Raw genomic sequence first — 20,358 nt, forward strand, 5'->3', positions numbered from 1 at the left:
TAAAGACAAAATTCAGCGGTGGCACTAAAACAATGTAGAAAACAAGCCACAGTTTTTGGTACGACCTGCGTGCGAGTGTGTTCGCGAAGCAAGGAGAAATTAGTATTCTATATACAAACAACCTTTATTTTTTTTAAATTGCTTCAGGAAGAAACGCCGCTCTCCGCCGCTGGGACTTTAGGAATGCGCAAGCGCGCTGCGGCCAGCCTTTCGTGCTTGGCCCGCAAGGTGAATCTTGTCTCGGGGACGTTGTTGGGCGGAGGTCGTGACAGTTCGCGTAACATGCAGCGCAACTTGTCCAAGCAGTCGGCCAGGTTGATGGACTTCTTGCGAGTCTTGTCGGACGCGAACACCAAGTTCCCGCGGCTGTCGATGAACGGCTTGCAGGTGAGTCGCAGTCTGTCCCTGGCCTCCTGCGATATCCACCGAGCCGAGTCCAAGTGCACGCGGATCTCGACCCGGTACGGGTTCGCGGGGTCGTGGTCGTAAATCTGAACGTCCTTCATCTGCACGCCTCCTTCGAGAGGCGGCGTCTGCGCGGTGTTGCTCGCGGGGTACAGTTTGTCCAGGCTGACGTCGCTCTTGTAGGACCTGCACAGGGCCGGCAACAGCGGCCGCATCGTCGCTGAACAACCCAGCCGACGCAACGCCGCCATTTTGCTAGCTGCAATGGCTGCGGATGCGGCTGGTCGTGGCTACAGACGTTTTCGTGTTCCTAGTCGTGGAAAAACAAAAAAAGAAAAGCGTTTGTTCAAACTGTCGTAAGCTATCAGCACATTTTTATTTGTGAGCATCTGTATGTGTTTGCAACGGCGCAATGTTGCATGCCTTACGTGATTGTGTGCACGTTCTGTAATTTTTTTCGGTAAGTTTGTCTTCTGTTGGTTACGGATTTGGCAGCCGCGTGGCCGGCATATGGCCGGTTTCTGTTTCAGTGGTTTCAGTCGTTGGTCCCATCGAGTGCGTGCGTTGTTTTAATACCGCGCTTCAGCATTTGCTTGAGCACTGTCGTGCATCAGTTTCTTTCTTAACCGTCTCGATTGTCTCCGTGTTTCAGCGGGACCTACACCCTACCTACCACGACTTCCTTGTTCAACTCCGCCCCGAAGCGCTGCATCGGCACGCTCTGGTTGTATAACGCACGTTTTTGCGGCGGCGCGATGTTCGTCATCAGCGAGATGTCGGACAGCATTCGCGTCCCGCCGTGGCTCTTCCGCGTGAGCCCCAACGAAGCCATCGTGGAGCAGCTGAACCGTCGTCTGGCCAACAAGGCAAGGACCGCGTCTCTCTTTCTCGTCATTGAATTGGCGACCTCTGTTGAAACGCTGCTCACGCCGTGTTCCTAATTCGCCGCTCAGGTGGTCATCAACGTGGGTCTCTGCATCGCGCTCTTCGACATCACGAAAATCGAGGACTCCCGGATTCTGCCGGGCGACGGCTCCTTCCACACAACCGGTGAGGAGTCGTCTGCCCGCTTCGGCTCGCGCGCGTGACCGTCACGTCACGCGTGAAAGTCACGTGTTGGATCATGTAGCCGAATAAACATTGCACAAGCTAGTAAGCTCGCCCGCGCCCAGAATTCGCGTTGAGGTAGCTTTTCGAGCTGTATGTTTTTCCTTATTATAATCTGCATGTTTCGTAACACGCAGTGTAACTACAGGAACTAAATTTCTATTGTTGTAAATGCCAGCATGTTAAAATTGTTTAATAATGGTGAGAAACCTGCTCATTGTTCACTTAATATTAGAGAAAAAAAATGTTCGACATCCCATTCGCTCCTTGCCCTACCCGATTCATGAGTGATTCAGTGCCAAAAAAACTGCTTTCATACAGCCTTATTGATTGGTATATGGTTTGCTGAACTGCCCACAAGTGGTACTTTTCACTTCTGAGTAGCGAATGCGCATTGAGTGTGTCACCCTTAAATTTGAACTTTGGTTTACCCAACACAGTGCGTAAAAAAAAAAATGGTACATTGAGCTTTATGTGGTTAAAGTGGTTTGACCAGCAGACGGGTGTCCATGCAGTGCAATTCCGCTACGTCGTCTTCCGGCCCTTCATGGACGAGGTCCTGGTGGGCAAGATTCGCAGCAGCAGCCAGGAGGGAATCTACGGTGAGTTGCGTGCACTTTGTTGGGGCATTAGCGTCCCCTTTCCACATGGAGTGTCGCTTGGTGAGCATCTGAGGGGCCTTCTGTTGAACCATCGTTTTTCAGTGTATCTAGCGCCTGGTATTTAAATGAGCACAGAGACGCAAACATTTGTAGTGCCACATGCATTCGTAATTTAAAAAGATTCGGGATGCCAAGGGGCTCATTATCTTGTTAGTAACAGCCATACAAGACAGACGTACTGTGAAGCCGAGGAAAGCATGGGTAAAATTAACTGAGTAAATGCCACGTTCATCCACTCACCTTCCCTGTTGAACGTCGATGGTGAGCTCTCTGGTCTGCCTACTATTGCTGCGGCTTAAGTTGGCAAGCCCTGGTTTTCCGCCACGCTTTCGAATCGACGAAACACAACACTGCTAGAACTTCTCCATGAAAAATGTGTGCTTTTTACAGAAGTTTGGTTTACAGCAGGGCGTTGCCTGCAGGGCACGTAATTTGCAGCGTGTCGAAGTCCGAACTGATGGTCTAGCTAGAATTCCCCTGCACACTGCACCTCGCGCTAGACTGGACCCGTTCATCTCCGATGCAACCACGGTGCACTCGCGCGTGTGTATGCTGTCGCATCCATCAAGGCTGCCTTTTGAGCGATGGATGCGTTAGGGAACGGTCACAATAGGCCCAGCTTGACACAACAACCGGCTCTTCATTTAACTGAGAATCTCTTCCTGTATTGAAGTGCAGGAGCCTTGGTCATTTTGTGCCTGTTGATACAGGGTATCGACCTTCATTTCTATGCATCGCAGGATAACTGAGCAGGCATTGAAAAATGTAGAAGGCTATGTCCCAGCAAGCTCGGGAGCCAGTACCATTCGCAGCCAAAGTGGCGAGTGTCAACATCCCTTCAACTGCAGCCATCACATTGTATGTGGTCTCAGCAGCAATCCACTAATACAGTGTGGTTGCTGCATAACTTCGTTGCATTGGCCGCTGTCTTTTTTTTTTTTTCCAGAAATGAAATCTAGTAACAATCTAGGTGGTGTCCAAAACCTGACATCTATGACGTGTTTCGGCTCCAGCAATCACTTCTGCCCATGCAGTAAAAGCATGGCCTTCGAGATACGCTGGTTGGTACACAACTGGGTGATAAAAGAAACAGTGCTTTATAGTGGGACATGCAGCACACGACACGTGCAAGAGCACCAGTTTTGCCTCGGTTCTGTCAGGTTCGGCACCATTACACTTTGTGTGTCATGTAGGCCAGCAGTGCTGTGTCCGGTTAGCCCGAGCTTTGTTCCAGGGAGGCACAACTCCCAGAGAGCGCCATCCCTGGGGCGTGGGGTTGTACACCACTTATTCCTTCTGACAAACTCCAAGCTATGCAGAAAAACCCCAAGGTTCGCATCAGCTAGTTAGGAGGGCTCCTTCGTTGTAGGTAGCCAGTCGGACACTCACCTGGTCAACTCTCTCCTATATTGCTTTCTCTCTCTCTCTCCTATATTGCCTCTTCCTCTCATGCAATGCCAATTGAATAGAGGCTTCGTGGAAGGATCAGTGGCTGACAATAGATGAGCCCTCGTTCTCCCTTTTCTGGAGCGCGCCGCTGGCTCTTGCTACTGATTTACTGACACGAGCCCCTACAGACATTGTTGCGCTGTGCAGAATTGATGAGATGGAGCTTAAGCATGCAACATGTGACGCCCTACTCATCTATTTCAGTGTCCATGGGCTTCTTCGACGACATCCACATCACTCCTGATGGAATGCAGCACCCAGCTCGCTTGTATCCTTGCAGAGTTTACTGAACACAGAGAGATACTTTTATGCGAAGCATATTACGAGAGCTCAACCCAGCTCCTCAGGCGCGGCGGTGTCGCCTTGAATACCACGTGACACCGTGACGTCACGACAGAGGAGAAGACTGATTTTCTAGGTGGCTTTGGCTCAACTCTTGCAAGATGGGCTGGGTGGGAATCGAACCAGGGTTTCCGGAGTGTGAGACGGAGACGCTACCACTGAGCCACGAGTACGATGCTTCAAAGCGGTACAAAAGAGCCTCTAGTGAATGCGGTGTTGCCTTAGAAACGAGCTAGCTGTTTCTAAGGCTCAGGCGTGCGTCGCTTGCTCAGGCGCACATTTCGTTGCCGCGCCGAACGCTGCGTTGCTCGACGCTCACCGCGTCCAATGCGAGGCGCGTAGTCGCTGCGCGGTAGCCCATTGTCTTACACCCCTTGGCGGGTCGACGGGAACGCTGTCGCGTTCCACTCTTGAAGACGAAGCAGAGTAACGCATGAGATGTTTCTTCGTCTAGCCGAACCAAATGTAGCCAAGCAACAGCAGTTCACCAGGCTAAACAGTGGTTCAACAACTAAAATAAAGGCTAGTATGCTTCGCATCCTGGGCTTAACCTTAGCTAAGCCACAGCCATTTTAATTTTCCTTGCTTTACATCAATGTGACAGCGCTATAGGTAAACTGCACCCAATATGGAGGTATCTAATGTCAAATGCCTGCACCTCCTTTCACATGGAAATGCAACATTATCACCTTTTTGATTACCAGCGGTTGACTGCAATTTGGCAATACCAAACGAGTTATGTTACGTCATGGGAGCTGGTACCAAATTCTTGCAGCTGTAGCTACCAATTTTGTTGCGTGTTTATGTTTTTCTCACCTATGTAAGCTTTGTCCTTGGTAAAAGCAAAACCATTGACACCGTTAAAGCCGTAATGTGTGACACTAGCTTGACTTAATATTTGGCTTTAATGTCTCTCGAACTCATTCCATCTTACGCTTGCTTGACAACAAAGTACTGAACAGCCTGGTATCTGGGAAAGCGATAGTGGTTCACAGGCCGGCTGGTACACAACTGGGTGATAAAAGAAACAGCGCTTTTGTAGTGGGACATGCAGCACGCTACATGTGTGAGAACAGCAGTTCTGCCTCAGTTCTGTCAGGTTCGGCACCGTTACACTTTGTGTGTCATGTATGCCAGCAATGCTGTGTCCGGTTAGCCCGAGCTTTGTTCCAGGGAGGCTCAACTGATGCCTATCGAATGGCTCACCAAGCAGAACATCAGGTTAAACTAGTGGCAGAACATGCACTCGATGCCATGCTCTGCAGTGAGGTAAGGTTGCTAGACCAGAACATGTTCCAAAGCACTGTTTCTTTCCGTCGCCCACAAATGATGACTTTCCTCGACATTGTAGGCTGACTTTTCAAAAGAAAGATCCCCTTTTGCCCGAGCAATAATTCTTGACCGACCGCAACCAGCGACGAAGCGGAACAGCTCTGGGTGTGGCAGTACGAAGGCGAGGATGGTGTGCACGAGATGTTCATGGACCTGGGCGAGCCAATACGGTCAGTTTTAGAGCGAAAAGCTTTCTTTATCTCTCTTGACCGTTTTCACGGTTGGAGGTTGAACTTTTGCCGCCATTGCAAAGGGCGGGGTGCTCTCGCACAGCCGAGATGCGAGGTGCGTTCGTCACCGAACGCTGTTGTAGTTCATAGAGGTTCACGCACATGCTGCCCGACTTGGCCGCCATCCCAGATTTGCTGGTGAACAGCTCTGTTCTCTACATAACTATGCAATGAAACAAAAACAAAATGCTACAGGAATATCCTTGCTACAGCAAATATATGTCGCCAAGCACATCATTAATTTAATAAAGAGAATAGCTTTCTAGAAATGTTTGGCTATTCGCTTACATTGGCATTCAGCGTTGATGGTTTCTGTATTAGGTTTCTCGTGGTAGCTGGCTTTGGGAATGCAGGTGACAAATGGCTTCCTTCAGTCACCCAATCGGAAAGGAGTTGCTACGGTGCTAATTCCAGAAACTGTTGTGCCGCCTTCTTTCTCTTTCCACCCTTGTGCCTTGGCCCATGCTGCAACCGACTACAGCTTTAGGGTGGTGGGCGAGTTGTTCGTGGACACCACGCCCGGAGGTCCCGATACGACCGAGCTGCCAGATGGCGAAGAGCGCCACGTGCCTTACTCTCTGACGGTCAGTGTTGCCGTTCGTCGGTAAATTGTGGTGGCGCGCGATTTTACCCGCATTGAATTTAGACTGGACGAAATGAAAACGTGCTAGGCAGACACCATATAAACGGGACAAACTGACTAGTGTACGCACTGCATGTATCTTGCTTCGTCCCATCTAAACTTGGCACTGGTAAAATCTGTGCTCTGCGATGCTTACAAGCAGCTAGCCCAGTTTTCTTGTTTGGTTGTAGTGATCCACCTGTGGCCAAACGTCTGCTGTACTGCGATGCATACTGTGCCCTAAACTACCACGCATGAAACCTTTACGGTCCAGAGATACAGTGTAACTTAAACTAAAGAATGAATTGCGCTTTCCACACAGAGGGAACCCCATTTAGAAAAAGTTACGTCCTGGTGTGCCATGTGATATAACTCAATGATCATGTGATTAAGCCAGCTGGAGGTCCAGAAGATGTGGGGCGAAACAAGACTTTCACTTTTCACTTCTCACATGTTTAGTTTGTGTGGTCATGCACTTGCTTGGCCCAAAGGCATTTGCAGTAAGTTAGAAACCCTATTGTGAGGGAGCAATGGTAGTATGTGAAACGGTAGTCATAAAATGAATGAAAAGCTTTGCTTTCTGGACGTTGCTGCATCTTGTCCTGAGGTTCAGAAGCTCAATGTCATTGTTAAGTTTTCAGCTTATTCATAAATATAAGAGACTTTTGGGAATACCAAAGCACAATTGGCTTGTGTTGCCGCCTTTGCCAAGAAAAATAAATTGCAACAAGCAGGAGTTGGAGTTTCTTCTTCTTCTTCTTTTTTTTTTTTTACGTATGCAAAGATATAGACAATAGGAAAACAGAATAAAATGGCCATATGCTGAGTACGAACGTTGCGTGATTAAAATTTCTTGAAATGTTTTATATAAAATCCACACATTTCTAAAATCTTCATGTCTTCTTGTGGAAATAATTTATTCGTAAGGCATATTAATGGTCTATGAACACAGCAGTACACAAACGACCAGATAACAGCAAAATGCACGGTGCCTTGAGGAATCGTAGAAACCCTCAGAAATTAGGAATGCATTAGTTTGTGAAATTCAATTGCCTGCTATGCATGAATGTCCGACAGAGCGCTTGGGGTGGAGCTTATAATGTTCCAATTTAGGAATTACCGGCAAATAAGGGGGGTGGGTGGCATTCTGGTGTGGTGTTCGAACGAGCAGGTGGCACAATGCGGGAAAATTTGGTCATGCCAATAAAAAGCTGGCCTAGTTGCAATCCTACCGGGGACACGGACATGTGTAACACCACTAGCGGTGCCATGTTATATGCTGCCTTCAGTCAAAGCAAACAAAACCGTGTCCCCTGCGATTGACGCCCTATCCCGTGGGCCCTGGCTGCACTATAACTGCAATCGCCGTGTTCTGCCAGTGTGCTTGTGAAAAGACATCTGCGGCAATAATCAGTGACTGCATAGTGGACTTCTTTTTCCTTTTACTTCTTCTACGAGAACAATGACGTTAGACATAAATGTTTTCAGATATCCAAGCACACTGGGCTGAGTCTGCTGAGAGCAGGGTCACATACATGATTAGGCCAACTTGTCGAGAAAGAAAATACAAAGGGTATGGCTGCATGGAGAGCTGGCTTGCGCTTGCAAAGACTCGCTGCACGACATGCCACTCCCTTTTAGTTTATTTCCTTCCTCCATGGTGATTACATGGCGCAGCAAATATTACCGAACATGTACTGCAACAATCGCAGAAAACGAGCATATGCCGAGATTTATACGCATTGGTCTTCCATGACACTGCATCTTCTGCTGTGTGCCACAACGATAGATAATTAACCAGAGTACTGAGGGGCAACCTTAGGGATGATCATTGTTTATATCTGTCGAGCACAATTCACCATGGCAAAGCGCAACAAATTCTTCAGCATTTCCAAGTGAATCTGCAGGTGTGTAAAGCTAAAGGCGGGGCGACTTCATGCACCTAGTAAAGGCGGTTTGAATCTGCCTGTCGAGTACACGTGAACTCCAGCTGATTGGGCCAAGCTCGTATCGGGTTTCACTGGGTAAGCCCCACCCGCACAGAGTAGACTATATACAGCTTCACTGTAAAAGTGGTTGAACAGGAGATGTCTCATGCTTGAGCTAACGTTTTGACTAGGAGACTTCACAAGAAAATTTTGGCTCCCACCTCAGAAATTCCTTGCTCAATCACTGTTGAGCAGCCGTCTACAGTCATTCAAATTTGTCCTCAGCCGCCCCATCGTACAAGACCACTGCAAACTAGCCCAGTTTCACATTGTCTTGAATCTGAAGCGGGTCAAGTACGCTTATCGTGGTGAGATGAGCCTGTAGAAATAACCAAACGCAAACCAGTCAAGCTGAGCCAGCCAATCAGGCTGTACTGGTAACTAAAAAAGAGTTGGCCAACTTATAGCGAAGGTCCAGACGTGCCATTTGCAGACAGCATTACCTCGTCCCGCAGATTGAGTGTGCATCTTTGTCTACATGAACTTGACGCAAGCATGTCGAATCAGACCTTCAGGAGTCAACCTGACCCAGTCCAATCTGACTATGTTTACATGCATCTTGCCAAGCACGTTCAGCAAGTTAACCCATCCTTTGTAGGCGAGTTCATCAAACTCACCTCAGTGCTCACTTGGCCCGGCCCCTTAATGTTTGCATAAACTCAATACAAGTGAGAACTTTAGAAGTTGAGCTGCCACCTGAAATATGCCCCCGGAATACACTTCTGCCTCGCCGTGTCACAATCTGAAGTGAGGAGCAGTAAAGCCAGAGAAAGCACAGAGGAAGTTATTTGTTATGTTTTAATCGAAATGTAGAAATAATTGGCTAAAGGGAAACGAAAACGAGTGGGAGTAGTGTCACTTGCTGCAAATGCGGACCAAAACAACACACTCCGCATTATGCATGCAGTGTTTTACCAATTAAGCTACGGTGGAGCCATCCCTGCCCGGCCCTGGGAGTCTCCCGTGTTTCCTGCTGTTGTATACGTACAGTCTGCCACAACAGTTTATGGGACAAAAGTTTCACAACAAAATTGAACTTGTGCTCTATTCCAGCATGAATCTTCTGATATAACAGATTGGTATATGATGGTTAAAAGAACTATACGCAACAGACTGAAAATTTGAATTAAAGGCTATGTGCCCAGGCTTACCGGAAATTCGGCTATTAGAAAGTTTCAGTTTGTCCACAAACATCTTATTGTATGCGGGTTACTGGAAACTTACATATGAGTGGCCAGGTTAGTGGCGCAAAGCTCTACCAGACACACGCAGCGCTATTATTGCAGTAACCAAGTCTCTCTTACTTTCCTGCTGGTGTATAGTTTCGCCAGCACCATAATCGTTAATATTCAGCCTCTTTAAAATGTTTCTTTGCCTAAAACATTCGTGTAACTCAAAAACATCTCTAAGACTCTATGGTTAAACGAAGCATCACCAGCTGTCGCTATCAGCATGGTTGTTGCTGTACACTTCTCCTGCAAACTGCAAATGTTAAGAAGCTTGCAAACAAGATAAGACTCTCTATTAAATAAAGAGTTTTAGTTTGTCAATAAAATGTTAGCTTTCACAGAACATCGGAGACTTGAATTGCAGCAACAACGCTGATAGCAATACCTTGCGATGCTTTGTCCAATCACAAAGCATTATACACATTCTCGTGTTGCATGAATGTTCTTAAAGAAGCATACGCAAAGGCTACATGTTAACGATTACGCTGCTGCCAAAACGTTACACCAGCAGATAACTAGAACACACTTGATTACTGCTACAGCTGCTTTTTGTTCTCTGTTTAAAACTCCATGCCACCAGGTGGCGCTGCCAACCCAGCTGCCCAAGTTTATAGTGAAGCTCCGCATTAATGTAATGCTGTCAACACCTGTGCGACGTTAGCTAAGACACCCTAACTCTCATTGCAGTAATAGCTTTGTGCGCTCTGGTTGAACTCAATGTTGCAAGATGGTGCCAACAGCAATACTGTCGATGTCTTTTGGATTCGGTAATCTAAAATTCGGTGTTGCAGTGTTTTAGTAGATTGCCTGTGTAAATTTGTTGATATTTGCAGGCCTCCATCAGCGAGTCCGGCCTGGGCCTGCTCAAGTGGTGGACGTAGGGAAGCCAGCCGGCAGCAGAGCACTTTATTTTACTTCTTTTTTTTTTCTTCTTCAATCACACGGGGAAGACTTGCTTTGCCGGGCAGGGCGGGGCTACTTCATCATCTTCTGTGCGAGGAGCGATGACAAGAAAAAAAACACGAAAAACAAGGCATTATCATCGTCATCATCTGTACATAAGGGCGCGTGCACCTGGCGCACGGACGCAGACAACACAGACACGGACACGCACATCATACAAGCTGCACGGTGGCTGCCGCGGCTCTGCGGCGTGGCGTAGGCAGCACGCTTCTCCTTCTTCATCATCAAGATCATCATCGACGACGGGAGATGACAGCCGGACATGCACGCAAAATACAGTGAACTATTACAACATCTCGTCGGCACTTGCATTGTGTTCTTTCGCAGTCGAGCTGCTGCGGCAACCATTGTTGCTCGGGAGCGCCGTTGTTTCTCCAGTGGCCTCTTTCGAGAGAAAGAGGGCGCCACGAATCGGCGGGCAGTCTCTTGTGTGCGAGCCGCCACACGCCAATGTGCACATGCGTGGAAGGCCCGTTGTGAGCATCGGCGTCTTGATGACGTCTCTACGAATACCTCTATACTACGTCTTGGGACGTCTGCTTTCCTCACTCAACTAGTGTACTCGACGTGCGGTCCCTGCTGCAGCGTTGATCCGCTTCCCGACCGTTGTAGGGCGGTTCGGTCGCTGAAGAGCCTGTCGCATGGTGGTGCATGTTCTTAAATCGCAAAGCGTCCTCAATATGGCGATACCCTTCGGCAGGTGTTGCAGGATCAGCAGCTAGTTAACTAGTCGCTGGTGGAGTAGGGAGCAGTTTTTAATTGAGCTGTCAGCCTGGGTGAAGTCGTCCCCCCTCTTCCAAGCCGAGGATCCATGGGGTGTCTTGAGAATCGCTGGCGACACCATCCTAGCCTTGTAAATTGGCTTCTTCTCCTTTTCTGATGCAAGACGACGGGTGCTGAAAAAGCAGGCGACGGCGGAAAGCTTTGAAGCTACGGTTTGAAGATGAATCTATCTTCTCTCGACAAGGTGGGAGGAGTAGGGGGAGGTCTGTGGGGAGCGGGTTCGCAAGGGTCGTGGAGTGGGGGAAGAGTGTGTCGTCACAACCGTGGGTATCAACTTCTTATTGCTGGTCGTCATCGCCGTCGTCTGTGGCCACACGTCGAGCAGAGGAGCAGCAACAGGCGACTCAGTCGACGACGAGGCAGTGAGGCAGCTGCTCGCGCAGGAAGGCCAGGAGCTCGGCAGTGGCGCCAGGGCAGTTGGTGAGCTCGAGCTCCTGGAGCTGTCGCAGCTGCGCGAGCCCGGACAGGCCACGAGCCGTAACCTGCGGGCAGCCTGCGTGGAGGAAGATAAGAAGGAAAGGGATTAAAAAAAACTAGATTCTGGGGTATCCTGTGCCAAAACCACAATCTGATTATGAGGCACACCTTAGTGGGGCACTCCGGATTAAATTTTTTTAATGTGTCCCCAATGCATGGGACATAGGCTTTTTTTTTTTTTCATTTCGAAATGCTGCCGCCGGGGCTGGGATCAGTTGGATCCTGCGACCTTGTGCTTATACCAGCGCAACACTATAGCCGCCAAGCCACCACGGCAGGTTGGCACCAACTGTCGCCAGTGTTATTAGGATTAACTTTCAGGTGAGAACCATATTTCAGCTCGAGAGGCCTTCGTAACCTTGTTTTACATCACTGCCAAGAAACTGCGGCGCCCTTCTGTAAAAGTATTCTCGATTCGCCTTCACATACCGGACTATACTACCGCAGAGTATGTCGCACTTCGCTCATCGTGTCACCAGGGCAGTTTACATACACGGTGTTGCATTCGTGCATTAACTGGTTCACAGCACAACCTGTAATTGCATACTTGAGGAAAAAGGCACAAGGTGCGCTGAATTGCCATCAACCAATTCACCAAACACAGGCTGAACCTCACTGACCTCTAGATGGCGCAGAACGGCCACATACTTTAAGCCTCAGCTCGCTCCTGCCATCGCCAGGAAAGCACGCAGGTGGTCACACTCTTGTACACCTTGTTTGTATTGAAAGTAGACTTGGAAGCCGTAAATCAACGAAGTACTATCTCTGCAAGTTGCCGCATGATTTCAGTGTGTGGTTCACCGCATTGTGCAAGGTGAACGAATGGGGTGACGTGCAGGAGAACGCGTAGGCGACCACAGGGAGGGCGATTGTGAACAGGAGAAGGGGCTATTTTCTGCAACCCTTTAGGCATGCAGTTCAGGTGAATGCTGACGCGCGCTCGAGGGAGAGAGCAGGGAAGGTGCCTGCGGACAGTCGCTGCATCGAAGTGACCATATACTAGTTGCCGTGTCATGAAGCAAGAGCTGCAGAGCTGTCGCCTGCTACAGTTCACAGCAATACAAGCAAACCTTGGGGTCCTTAAATACCTTCGCCGAATGCGATCCACTCTATAGTTAAAAAAAATTTTTGCTAGCCGTGACTTTCGTCTTCAGAGAGCATTCCTGCGTTATCTCACGAAGGGTTCATCCTTACGAGAAGGGCGAACAGATGCCGCTTTAACTTATGAAATTTGCGATGGAAAATGCATCCTACATGGCCAAAGACCACAATCCTTTACACAAACCGAACCATACATAGGATTAGGTTTCGTGACAGAACGAATAAGACGTGGGATTCATTATCTATAACACCCATAATAATTGAGGACTTGTTTCTCGAGCATTCTGCGATCACTAATGTGGCCTGAAAACTGCACTCGCGAGTCTCGAAGTACGTATAGCTTAGCAGCAAGTTAAACCTCCTGATGACAGAAGCGACAGACTGGGTGACAATGTATGTGATCTAATAAAAATAATGTCGTCTTCCTCGCAACATACGACAATTGAAACGTAAGGCTTCAAAACAGGCATCCCTGATTGACAATGGAGAATTGTCGAAAAAAGGAATCTGTGGCAAAAACAAAACAGCAGGACAATTGCGCTTGCTGGTATCTACATGAAGCGACACCTTTAAGCATTTCAGTTAAATGCTACGCAAAGACACACATGATATGCGTGCACAATTATATATCTTATTTCAAACTACGCGAAATGAACTGTTCACCTTCTCCCATCGAAGATGTTTTGCGATCGTTTGATTTCACGGTAACGGGGCAAGTGAGTGTTCTTGTTCTGCGCGGCGCGTGTTTACAGCATAACGAACATGCGCCTGCTTATGTGGCAGGACACTTCTTTGCTTCCTATTGCAATTAATCCATTTGCTGTGCGAATGCGCTTCGGTCATGTGACACATGTGCTAATGCCACGCGCTCCCACAGCGCGGGTTTTTGTGTGTGTGTGTGAGAATAGCATTCTTGACATTGCAAGAGCAATCTGACAGCGAAGCTGTATAGCCCTACCGTCCAAGGAAATTAGTGTAATACCGACCCGCGGCGGAGGTGAAGCAGGCGTTAAGTACTCCCCATATGTGGGCCGATACCGAAGATAGTGCAATGCCGGGCCGACCCGTGGCGGAGGTAAAGCAGGCATTAAGCACTCCCCACACATGGGCCGATGCCGAATATAGTGCAATACCGGCCGTTACCCGCCGTGGTTGCTCAGTGGCTATGGTGTTAGGCTGCTGAGCACGAGGTCGCGGGATCGAATCCCGGCCACGGCGGCCGCGTTTCGATGGGGGCGAAATGCGAAAACACCCGTGTACTTAGATTTAGGTGCACGTTAAAGAACCCCAGGTGGTCAAAATTTCCGGAGTCCCCCACTACGGCGTGCCTCATAATCAGAAAGTGGTTTTGGCACGTAAAACCCCATATATTATTATTATTAATACCGGCCGGACCCGCGGCGGTGGTGAAGCAGGCGTTAAGCACTCCCCATACGTGGGCCGATCCCGAAGATAGTGCGATGCCGGGCCGACCCGTGGCGGAGGTGCATTTCGCTGGTCATCCTTCTTCACAGAGTGGAAGGACACTGAGATATTTGTTTCCTGGCTATATGTAGCTACATCCCACCAAACATGTGGGCCGATCGCGAAGGTAGTGAAGTCTAAAAGCCACGGGCGGTTCACATGAATAAATTCCACTGGTTATGCGTCGCTCTTCAATGAACCTCCTTAATTGATGACATCTTGGGTAACCTCATCTGAGCACACAGCAAGCACGAGCTTCACGGCAGCTCCACTAGGAGGCGCGGTGTGTCCAGAAGGAAGCGTGAAGGAGGAGACCCGGCTGCAGTACATGCCTCATTCACGATGGGTTTCGCTGATTCGCATACTTGGATAGTAATCGTAGATTATTCCTGTCCGAATTTTTTAATGCTAGTAGATTCTTAGGGTGCTTCACGAATTATCTGGCGGCTGTCTGCCTATCTGTCTGCATCTTTAAATGTTTTCCCGCCAACTTTAGTCACTAGATAGGTAGTGCGTAGTCTGACATCGGGCTGCTGTTCTCAGGGAACAGGGTTTGAAAAACCGTCAGATGAGCTTGGGTCAGTCCAGGGTATGTGCCGCTCTTCAAAGGACCTCGTTTACATCAGCTTGGGTCGCTGAGTATGTGCCGCTATAGCATGTACCGCTCTTCAATGAACCTCATTTACGCCAACTTTTAAAAAATTGTGAGGCTTTACGTGCCATAACCACTTTCTGATTATGAGGCACGCCGTTATGAGGCACTTTCTGATTATGAAGCACGCCGTAGTGGAGGACTCCGGAAATTTCGACCACCCGGGGTTCTTTAACGTGCACCTAAATCCAAGTACACGGGTGTTTTCGCGTTTCGCCCCCATCGAAATGCGGCCGCCGTGGCCGGGATTCGATCCCGCGACCTCGTGCTCAGCAGCCCTACGCCAACTTGGGTCACTGGGTATGAGCCGCAGCGCGTGTGCCGCTCTTCCGTAGCCAAAAAAAAAAGGGGGAAGTAATTTAGGATGTAGCCTTTGCTCGGCGGAATCGAACACGCGGACTTCGTAACGGCATCGCTAGATGGCGCAGCGTGTGCAGTGGGAATAGGGCGCCTCAATACCAGGTCAATGCCACCTTTACTAGATGCCAGCCGCGTTGCTCGCTTTCCCATTGCGGCGGCGGTTCCCTTAGTTGAAGTTCAGCATAAATTCCGTGAGGCGGCGCTCGTTGCCTTTTCGCGGAGGAGAGAAAAGGGAGAGGGCCAGGAACCGAGTTTACGGACAACGCGGCTGGCATCTAGTAAAGGAGGCATTTACCAGGTGACGCTGGCATCGAGGCATCCTAGTGCGATGGAGGAGCCCTATACTGCACGCACGTTTCGGCGGTGGCGACGCGGCGTGTCGCTGCGTTGCTTCAATGTTAATGGCATTAACGTCGACATTCGTCGCGGTATGGGTTCTGTCGGAATTTCTAGAGCGCAGCTCTAAAGTAACCGTTCCTGCGTCGGCGTGCCTCGGCGTCATGAAAGAGCGAACGGGAAGCGCAGCGGGGGATGAAAAGAGGAGGAGACTACAGCGAAGACATGATTGGGAAGGTGGAGGAGGAGGGTATGGCGAAAGCGTGACGACCATTTAGGAAGGAAACTGAGGAGAGGCCCTACCCCCTCCGCGCGCTAGGAAAAAAGTGTGGAGGAAGTGACGTAGTAGGTTCTCTTTTTTTGCTGATTTTTTATTTCTTTGCCGTAGCGGCCACGCCTTTGGGGCCACAATGGCGGCTCTGTTTTGGTTCTGTGCGCTCACACGTGTTGCTCCGTAGGTTTCGTACCGTGGCAAAGGCGCCGTGCGGGCAGGTTTGCCTTGGTCTCCGTGTTTTGTTGCGCTGCGTTATCTGGACCGTGCTGTGCCGGATGTTGCTGTGGCCAGGTGGGACAGGAGGTACTAAAGTTCGTGAAATGAACGCGCATGCAACGCTGTACGCATTGTAGCGCGCCACGGCAATGGCAACGGACGAAGGAATATCCGCGGGAAATTTTGCCCTCTTTGGCGGAATCGTGCTAACGTGCTAACGATTGTTTAGTACTGCTGCGGAGCGCGCGGGTCCGAGCACCACGGTTGCGCGCAGCGCGGCGTGGTTTCGCGAGAAATGTAAACAATAGAGGAGAGCTGGCCCGATAGGCGGAGCAACGCCATGAGCAACGCCAACTTCCGGCTTCACTTTAGCTTCACAAAGAGTGACGTCAGGGAGTTTCCTTCCTCCATGGTGAGGATAAACGCGTAGTGCGGCGACGATGGCTGCGAGATGGCGCCAGAGTGGCGCGTGTCGTCTGTCCACCCGATGGCATGTGGCGAGCGCGTCCGACGACACTATATATGGAAACAAAGTGCTGCATTAGCGTAAGGTCTGTTTGCGGCGACTGCCGAGAATCGCACCCGCGCACGTTATCTCCCGATTAGCGAGGCAGTCGTGGCACGCTTCGCTCCGTTTGCAACGTGCCGCAAGAGACAGGCTGCGCGCGCCGCGCATTTACATTCGCTCGCCTGTGCAGCCTGTCGACTGCAGCGCCGCCCCCGCGGCACCAACGGGAACTATATCTAGGTAACTTTACGCCCTAGGGGAGTCTAGGTCCCTAGGTGTTGTGTAAAAAAACGCGCCTAGCTCCTGAAACGCCCTAGTCCCGCGTCCGCGCCAACCAATATATCGCGAAATGAAAACACGTGTAGAGCTGCGCCCAAATTTCGCCTTACGGAGTATCGTAATCATCGGTGAATTAATTGTTTGTTGTTCTATATATGCCCAGCCTTATCCACGCGACCACGGTTTACAGTCTTCAGGATGGGCACAGTTACTTATTACTCTGTTTCCGGGATAGGTCCGGTTTACTCGGCGAAAGGATGAGTATAGCCACGCCAAACTTCTGGGAGGTAGACGAAGACAGCCGATTTGGCCTCCACATGGCGACCTTAGGAGTGACTGTTTGTAGTTGTGAGGTCTGTGACTGATTTATGTGATTTATTTATTTTAAGTGTCGCTACGGTAGCGCAATTGCCGGCAGCAACTGCAAGGCTAATCCCACCAGTAGCCTACGACCACTCAACTCAACGAAGACAGTGTCGCTTTTCAAAAGTGAAAAATTCTTCACGAAAAACCGAAGCACATCAAATAATTGTCGAAAGTTCACTAATTAACTTCCTAAGTAATTACGGCACATATATCAATTTACGAATTGCAGCCGGTGAGTTTGCGTGACTTGGAAAGAATTTTGAAGATGGCATGGGTTTCTATAAATATATGCACCATCAAACTGGCGGTGAAAATGCACTGTTGTTCCGCTTACGTCTTTAACAAAACGCTCTGTTACGCATCGAAGCACAAAACTAACCGGAACGCCCATGTAATTTGTCTCACACTTTGGCGATCAATATCTCGGAACTCGTGTCACCCTGAAAACTAATTCTCAGTGGATACGCCTCGCAAACTCACCGGCTACAATTCGTAAAATGCAAGAAGCGCCTTGAAGCTTAATTAATAAGTAAATCAGTTTTTTTATTAGTTGAATGTGTGCTTCGATTTCTCATGCAAGTAATGGCCGCCTCGAATATAATCCAGCTCTAGAGCTATATGCTATGTGAGGCAAACGATCTTTTAAAATGTCTATAAACGTTAAAATGGATCAACTGGTATGTAGCAAAGCTTCTGCAATACACTTTGCAGACCTCGCTTCCGGTGCCTCTAACCTCGAACGATCGAGTGTTTGAACAACAGGAAGTGACGTATCACAACGACATCCAGGTGAACTATCAAGGTCAGAACACAGCAGTGCGGCTTTGAACAGTGGATGAAGAGGAACGCCTATGCGTACGTACGTTATCTCAATATACCATTAGTCTGCCGCTGCATTTGCATAACAAAAAGATAATAGCATAGCATAAGAAAAGACAATAGCATAGCGATGACCACAGGGAGGCAGTTTTACGTGCGGCAAAGCCACGATTGATTGTCGTTAAGTAAAGCAAAACGGAAACAGAAATGAAAGGGGGGGGGGGGTTGACTGATTGACTAAAATTTTAATTTTCGTGGTCTGATGACTCGCCTCATGACTACTATCCAAGTGCATTTGTTCGAGAAGCAAAAAAAAAATATTTCGTTGGTTTAAATGTTCGCTTTCGAGCACAGTGACTCGCCTTTCAACAGCACCTGCATCCTGCTATCTCAAGCCAAGGCAAACTGCCGCGACTGCGTCTGCAGGGTTTTAAGTTTTCCTGTTTTAAGTTTTACGGGATTTTTTTAAAAATCGCCTGTCGCAGATAACGTAACCCTCGTCCTTGAGCTGAATCATTCGAAGAGAAATCGAAACACATATTTAACTAGTTAACACAAACTCGCTAATTAACTTGTAAATCAATTGCTTCGTGGCACGTATTGCAATTTACGAATTGTAGCCGGGTAGCTTGCAAGACGTATCCAGTTGAAATGAATTTCTAGGATAGCATCAGTTTCGAGACATTTCCCAAGTGTGGGACGAAATACGTGGGCATTCCAGTAACGTGTGCATCAATGAGCGTTCAAAAAGAAAAAGAAAAAGTAAGTGGAAGAACAGTGGATTATTACGGTAAGTTTAATGGCGGATATCTCCAAACTGGCGTCATTCTGGAAATTAATTCCAAGTGGATATGCCTTGCAAGCTCGCCGGCTATAGCTCGTAAATTGCAATATGTGCCTTAAAGTAATTAATTCAAAAGATCATTAGTGAATTTCCGTTAATTAGTTGAGCATTCGTCTCGATTTCTCGAGCAAGTATTGTCCGCGTCTCTGAATAATCTAGCTCGAGGACTAGAGATATGTTTTCTGCGACAGGCTGTTTTTAAGAATTCCGTAAAACTTCAAAACGATCACCCTGTGGAATAGTGGGCTTGCACGACTATGTACTCGGGAAGGAAACGCACAACGTGTGCGACAGCATGCTTCACGTGACATTTTTATGAACTTATGCAATGCGCGCAGTTTGGAAACATGTATATCTATATAAACTGAAGCACGCCTAAAGGGAAGGTCAACCTGATTTTCATTTCGAACACGTTCAATTCGAGAAAGAAATGGCAAAAACTTCGACGGTTTAATGATGTTCCCGCAGTATTTTTGTTTTTAGACGCTGCTGTTTGATCTACGCGCAGCATCAAACTTTTCGTTATCCCGGGTCCACAATCCCGCTTGCGCGGCAAGTTGGACTCACGAAACACAGAACCTCTTAAAAACTTCTTGAAACGGCTACAAACGGCTATAGACGTCTTGGTCTATGATAAGACAGAAAATAGAATTTCTTCTAAACATAACCTCAGCACTTGAAATATGCTAGTATATATTCTATCTGGGGCAAAACCCACCACTGGTGTCGTTAGTCAGCGGCTGGTCAACGAGCTCTCCTACCCCGTGTGGTGCATCAACATCAATACCATTCGCCAGGCGGGGAGAACGAGTTATGCGGTGATCGCGCGTAAGTAAAGCTACAAAAGTGCCTCGTCACTCACCGGCCACCGACAGTATCCGCAGGCTCTTCATGGTGCACAGGTGTTGCAGGCCGAAGTCTCGTATCTGCGAACACCAGCGCAGATAAAGGACCGACAGGTTGGGGATCGTGGACAGGTAGCCCAGGCCGATGTCCGTGATGTGCATACACCTGCGGACGAGACGCGTAATTCGTCAGGTCTGCGTACGTGTCCGCGTAACCTGTATTTATACGCACGTAAGCATGCCAACACTTGGTAACAGTCGAACGCTTTTATGACGAAGTGCTTCGGGTCTCCGAAATCACTTCGTTATACGGGTCACTTCGTTGTATAAGGTCGCGCACCGCATGGTGCACGCAAGAGCAGGAATATAATTATTCCTTCGTTATACCGGTCATTTCGTTGTATAGAGACGCTCGAGTGTGTATACAGCCTGCAGCATATGTACTACCGTGGCACGCGCATGTGCTGCTTCGTGAAAATTATACAGGAGTATTCTGCAGGCAGTTCAATACCACGCCGCACGAAGTCTTTCACGGTATCGTGAACGTTTTTCATCTGTCGTAAAAACGTAGCAGGTGCTGCACCACTGACAGAATGCTCGCGTTAAGCATTCACCGCAATAATATGTACGGTGTAGACTGACTGACAGAAGAAGGCGAACAAAAAAGCTCAAGAGCTTCGCCAACAGATTTTCATGCGACCAAGC

General features: G+C 48.7%; 4 protein-coding genes across 6 annotated transcripts in view; 2 read left to right on the top strand and 2 right to left on the bottom strand.

Annotated features, from left to right (window-relative positions):
• Window positions 1-105: 105 nt before the first annotated feature.
• Window positions 106-656, bottom strand: LOC139048905 (large ribosomal subunit protein mL62-like). Its single transcript, XM_070523835.1, has one exon. It carries the CDS (start codon window positions 654-656, stop codon window positions 144-146), a length of 513 nt encoding a protein of 170 aa, XP_070379936.1. The 3' UTR covers window positions 106-143.
• Polr3H (RNA polymerase III subunit H) lies at window positions 246-10,634 on the top strand. Of its 3 annotated transcripts, none has more exons than XM_070523832.1 (8): window positions 246-387; window positions 1,058-1,271; window positions 1,359-1,455; window positions 2,028-2,114; window positions 3,828-3,891; window positions 5,381-5,467; window positions 6,009-6,111; window positions 10,200-10,634. In XM_070523832.1, exons 2-8 carry the CDS (start codon window positions 1,161-1,163, stop codon window positions 10,245-10,247), a joined length of 597 nt encoding a protein of 198 aa, XP_070379933.1. In that variant the 5' UTR covers window positions 246-387; window positions 1,058-1,160; the 3' UTR covers window positions 10,248-10,634. The 3 variants fall into 3 exon arrangements, with proteins under 3 accessions (XP_070379933.1, XP_070379932.1, XP_070379934.1); XM_070523831.1 differs by lacking the exon at window positions 246-387 and adding an exon at window positions 634-761; XM_070523833.1 differs by lacking the exon at window positions 246-387 and adding an exon at window positions 868-960.
• The window catches only part of LOC139048906 (F-box/LRR-repeat protein 16), a 12,008-nt gene continuing 1,908 nt past the window's right edge, over window positions 10,259-20,358 (bottom strand). Inside the window, exons 3-4 of the mRNA XM_070523836.1 lie at window positions 19,671-19,819; window positions 10,259-11,605 (exon numbers count right to left, since the gene is read on the bottom strand). Of these exons, the coding sequence (XP_070379937.1) occupies window positions 11,457-11,605; window positions 19,671-19,819 (298 nt within the window). The 3' untranslated portion in view covers window positions 10,259-11,456. The remainder of the gene's footprint in view (window positions 11,606-19,670; window positions 19,820-20,358) is intronic.
• Window positions 17,984-20,358, top strand: part of tzn (tenzing norgay) — a 26,051-nt gene continuing 23,676 nt past the window's right edge. Inside the window, exon 1 of the mRNA XM_070523827.1 lies at window positions 17,984-18,000. The gene's annotated coding sequence lies outside the window, so the exon portion shown is untranslated. The remainder of the gene's footprint in view (window positions 18,001-20,358) is intronic.

Source organism: Dermacentor albipictus, chromosome 8, assembly GCF_038994185.2.
Source record: "Dermacentor albipictus isolate Rhodes 1998 colony chromosome 8, USDA_Dalb.pri_finalv2, whole genome shotgun sequence".
Classification (NCBI taxonomy): Eukaryota; Metazoa; Arthropoda; class Arachnida; order Ixodida; family Ixodidae; genus Dermacentor; species Dermacentor albipictus.

Bases quoted from the DNA above. Each gene is read 5' to 3' on its own strand.
- LOC139048905 (XM_070523835.1), bottom strand. From the start codon at position 656: ATGGCGGCGTTGCGTCGGCTGGGTTGTTCAGCGACGATGCGGCCGCTG.
- Polr3H (XM_070523831.1), top strand. From the start codon at position 670: ATGGCTGCGGATGCGGCTGGTCGTGGCTACAGACGTTTTCGTGTTCCT. The intron at 1,272-1,358 runs GCAAGGACCGCG...TTCGCCGCTCAG, and splicing joins ACCGTCGTCTGGCCAACAAG to GTGGTCATCAACGTGGGTCT. The intron at 3,892-5,380 runs GTATCCTTGCAG...GACCGCAACCAG, and splicing joins ATGCAGCACCCAGCTCGCTT to CGACGAAGCGGAACAGCTCT.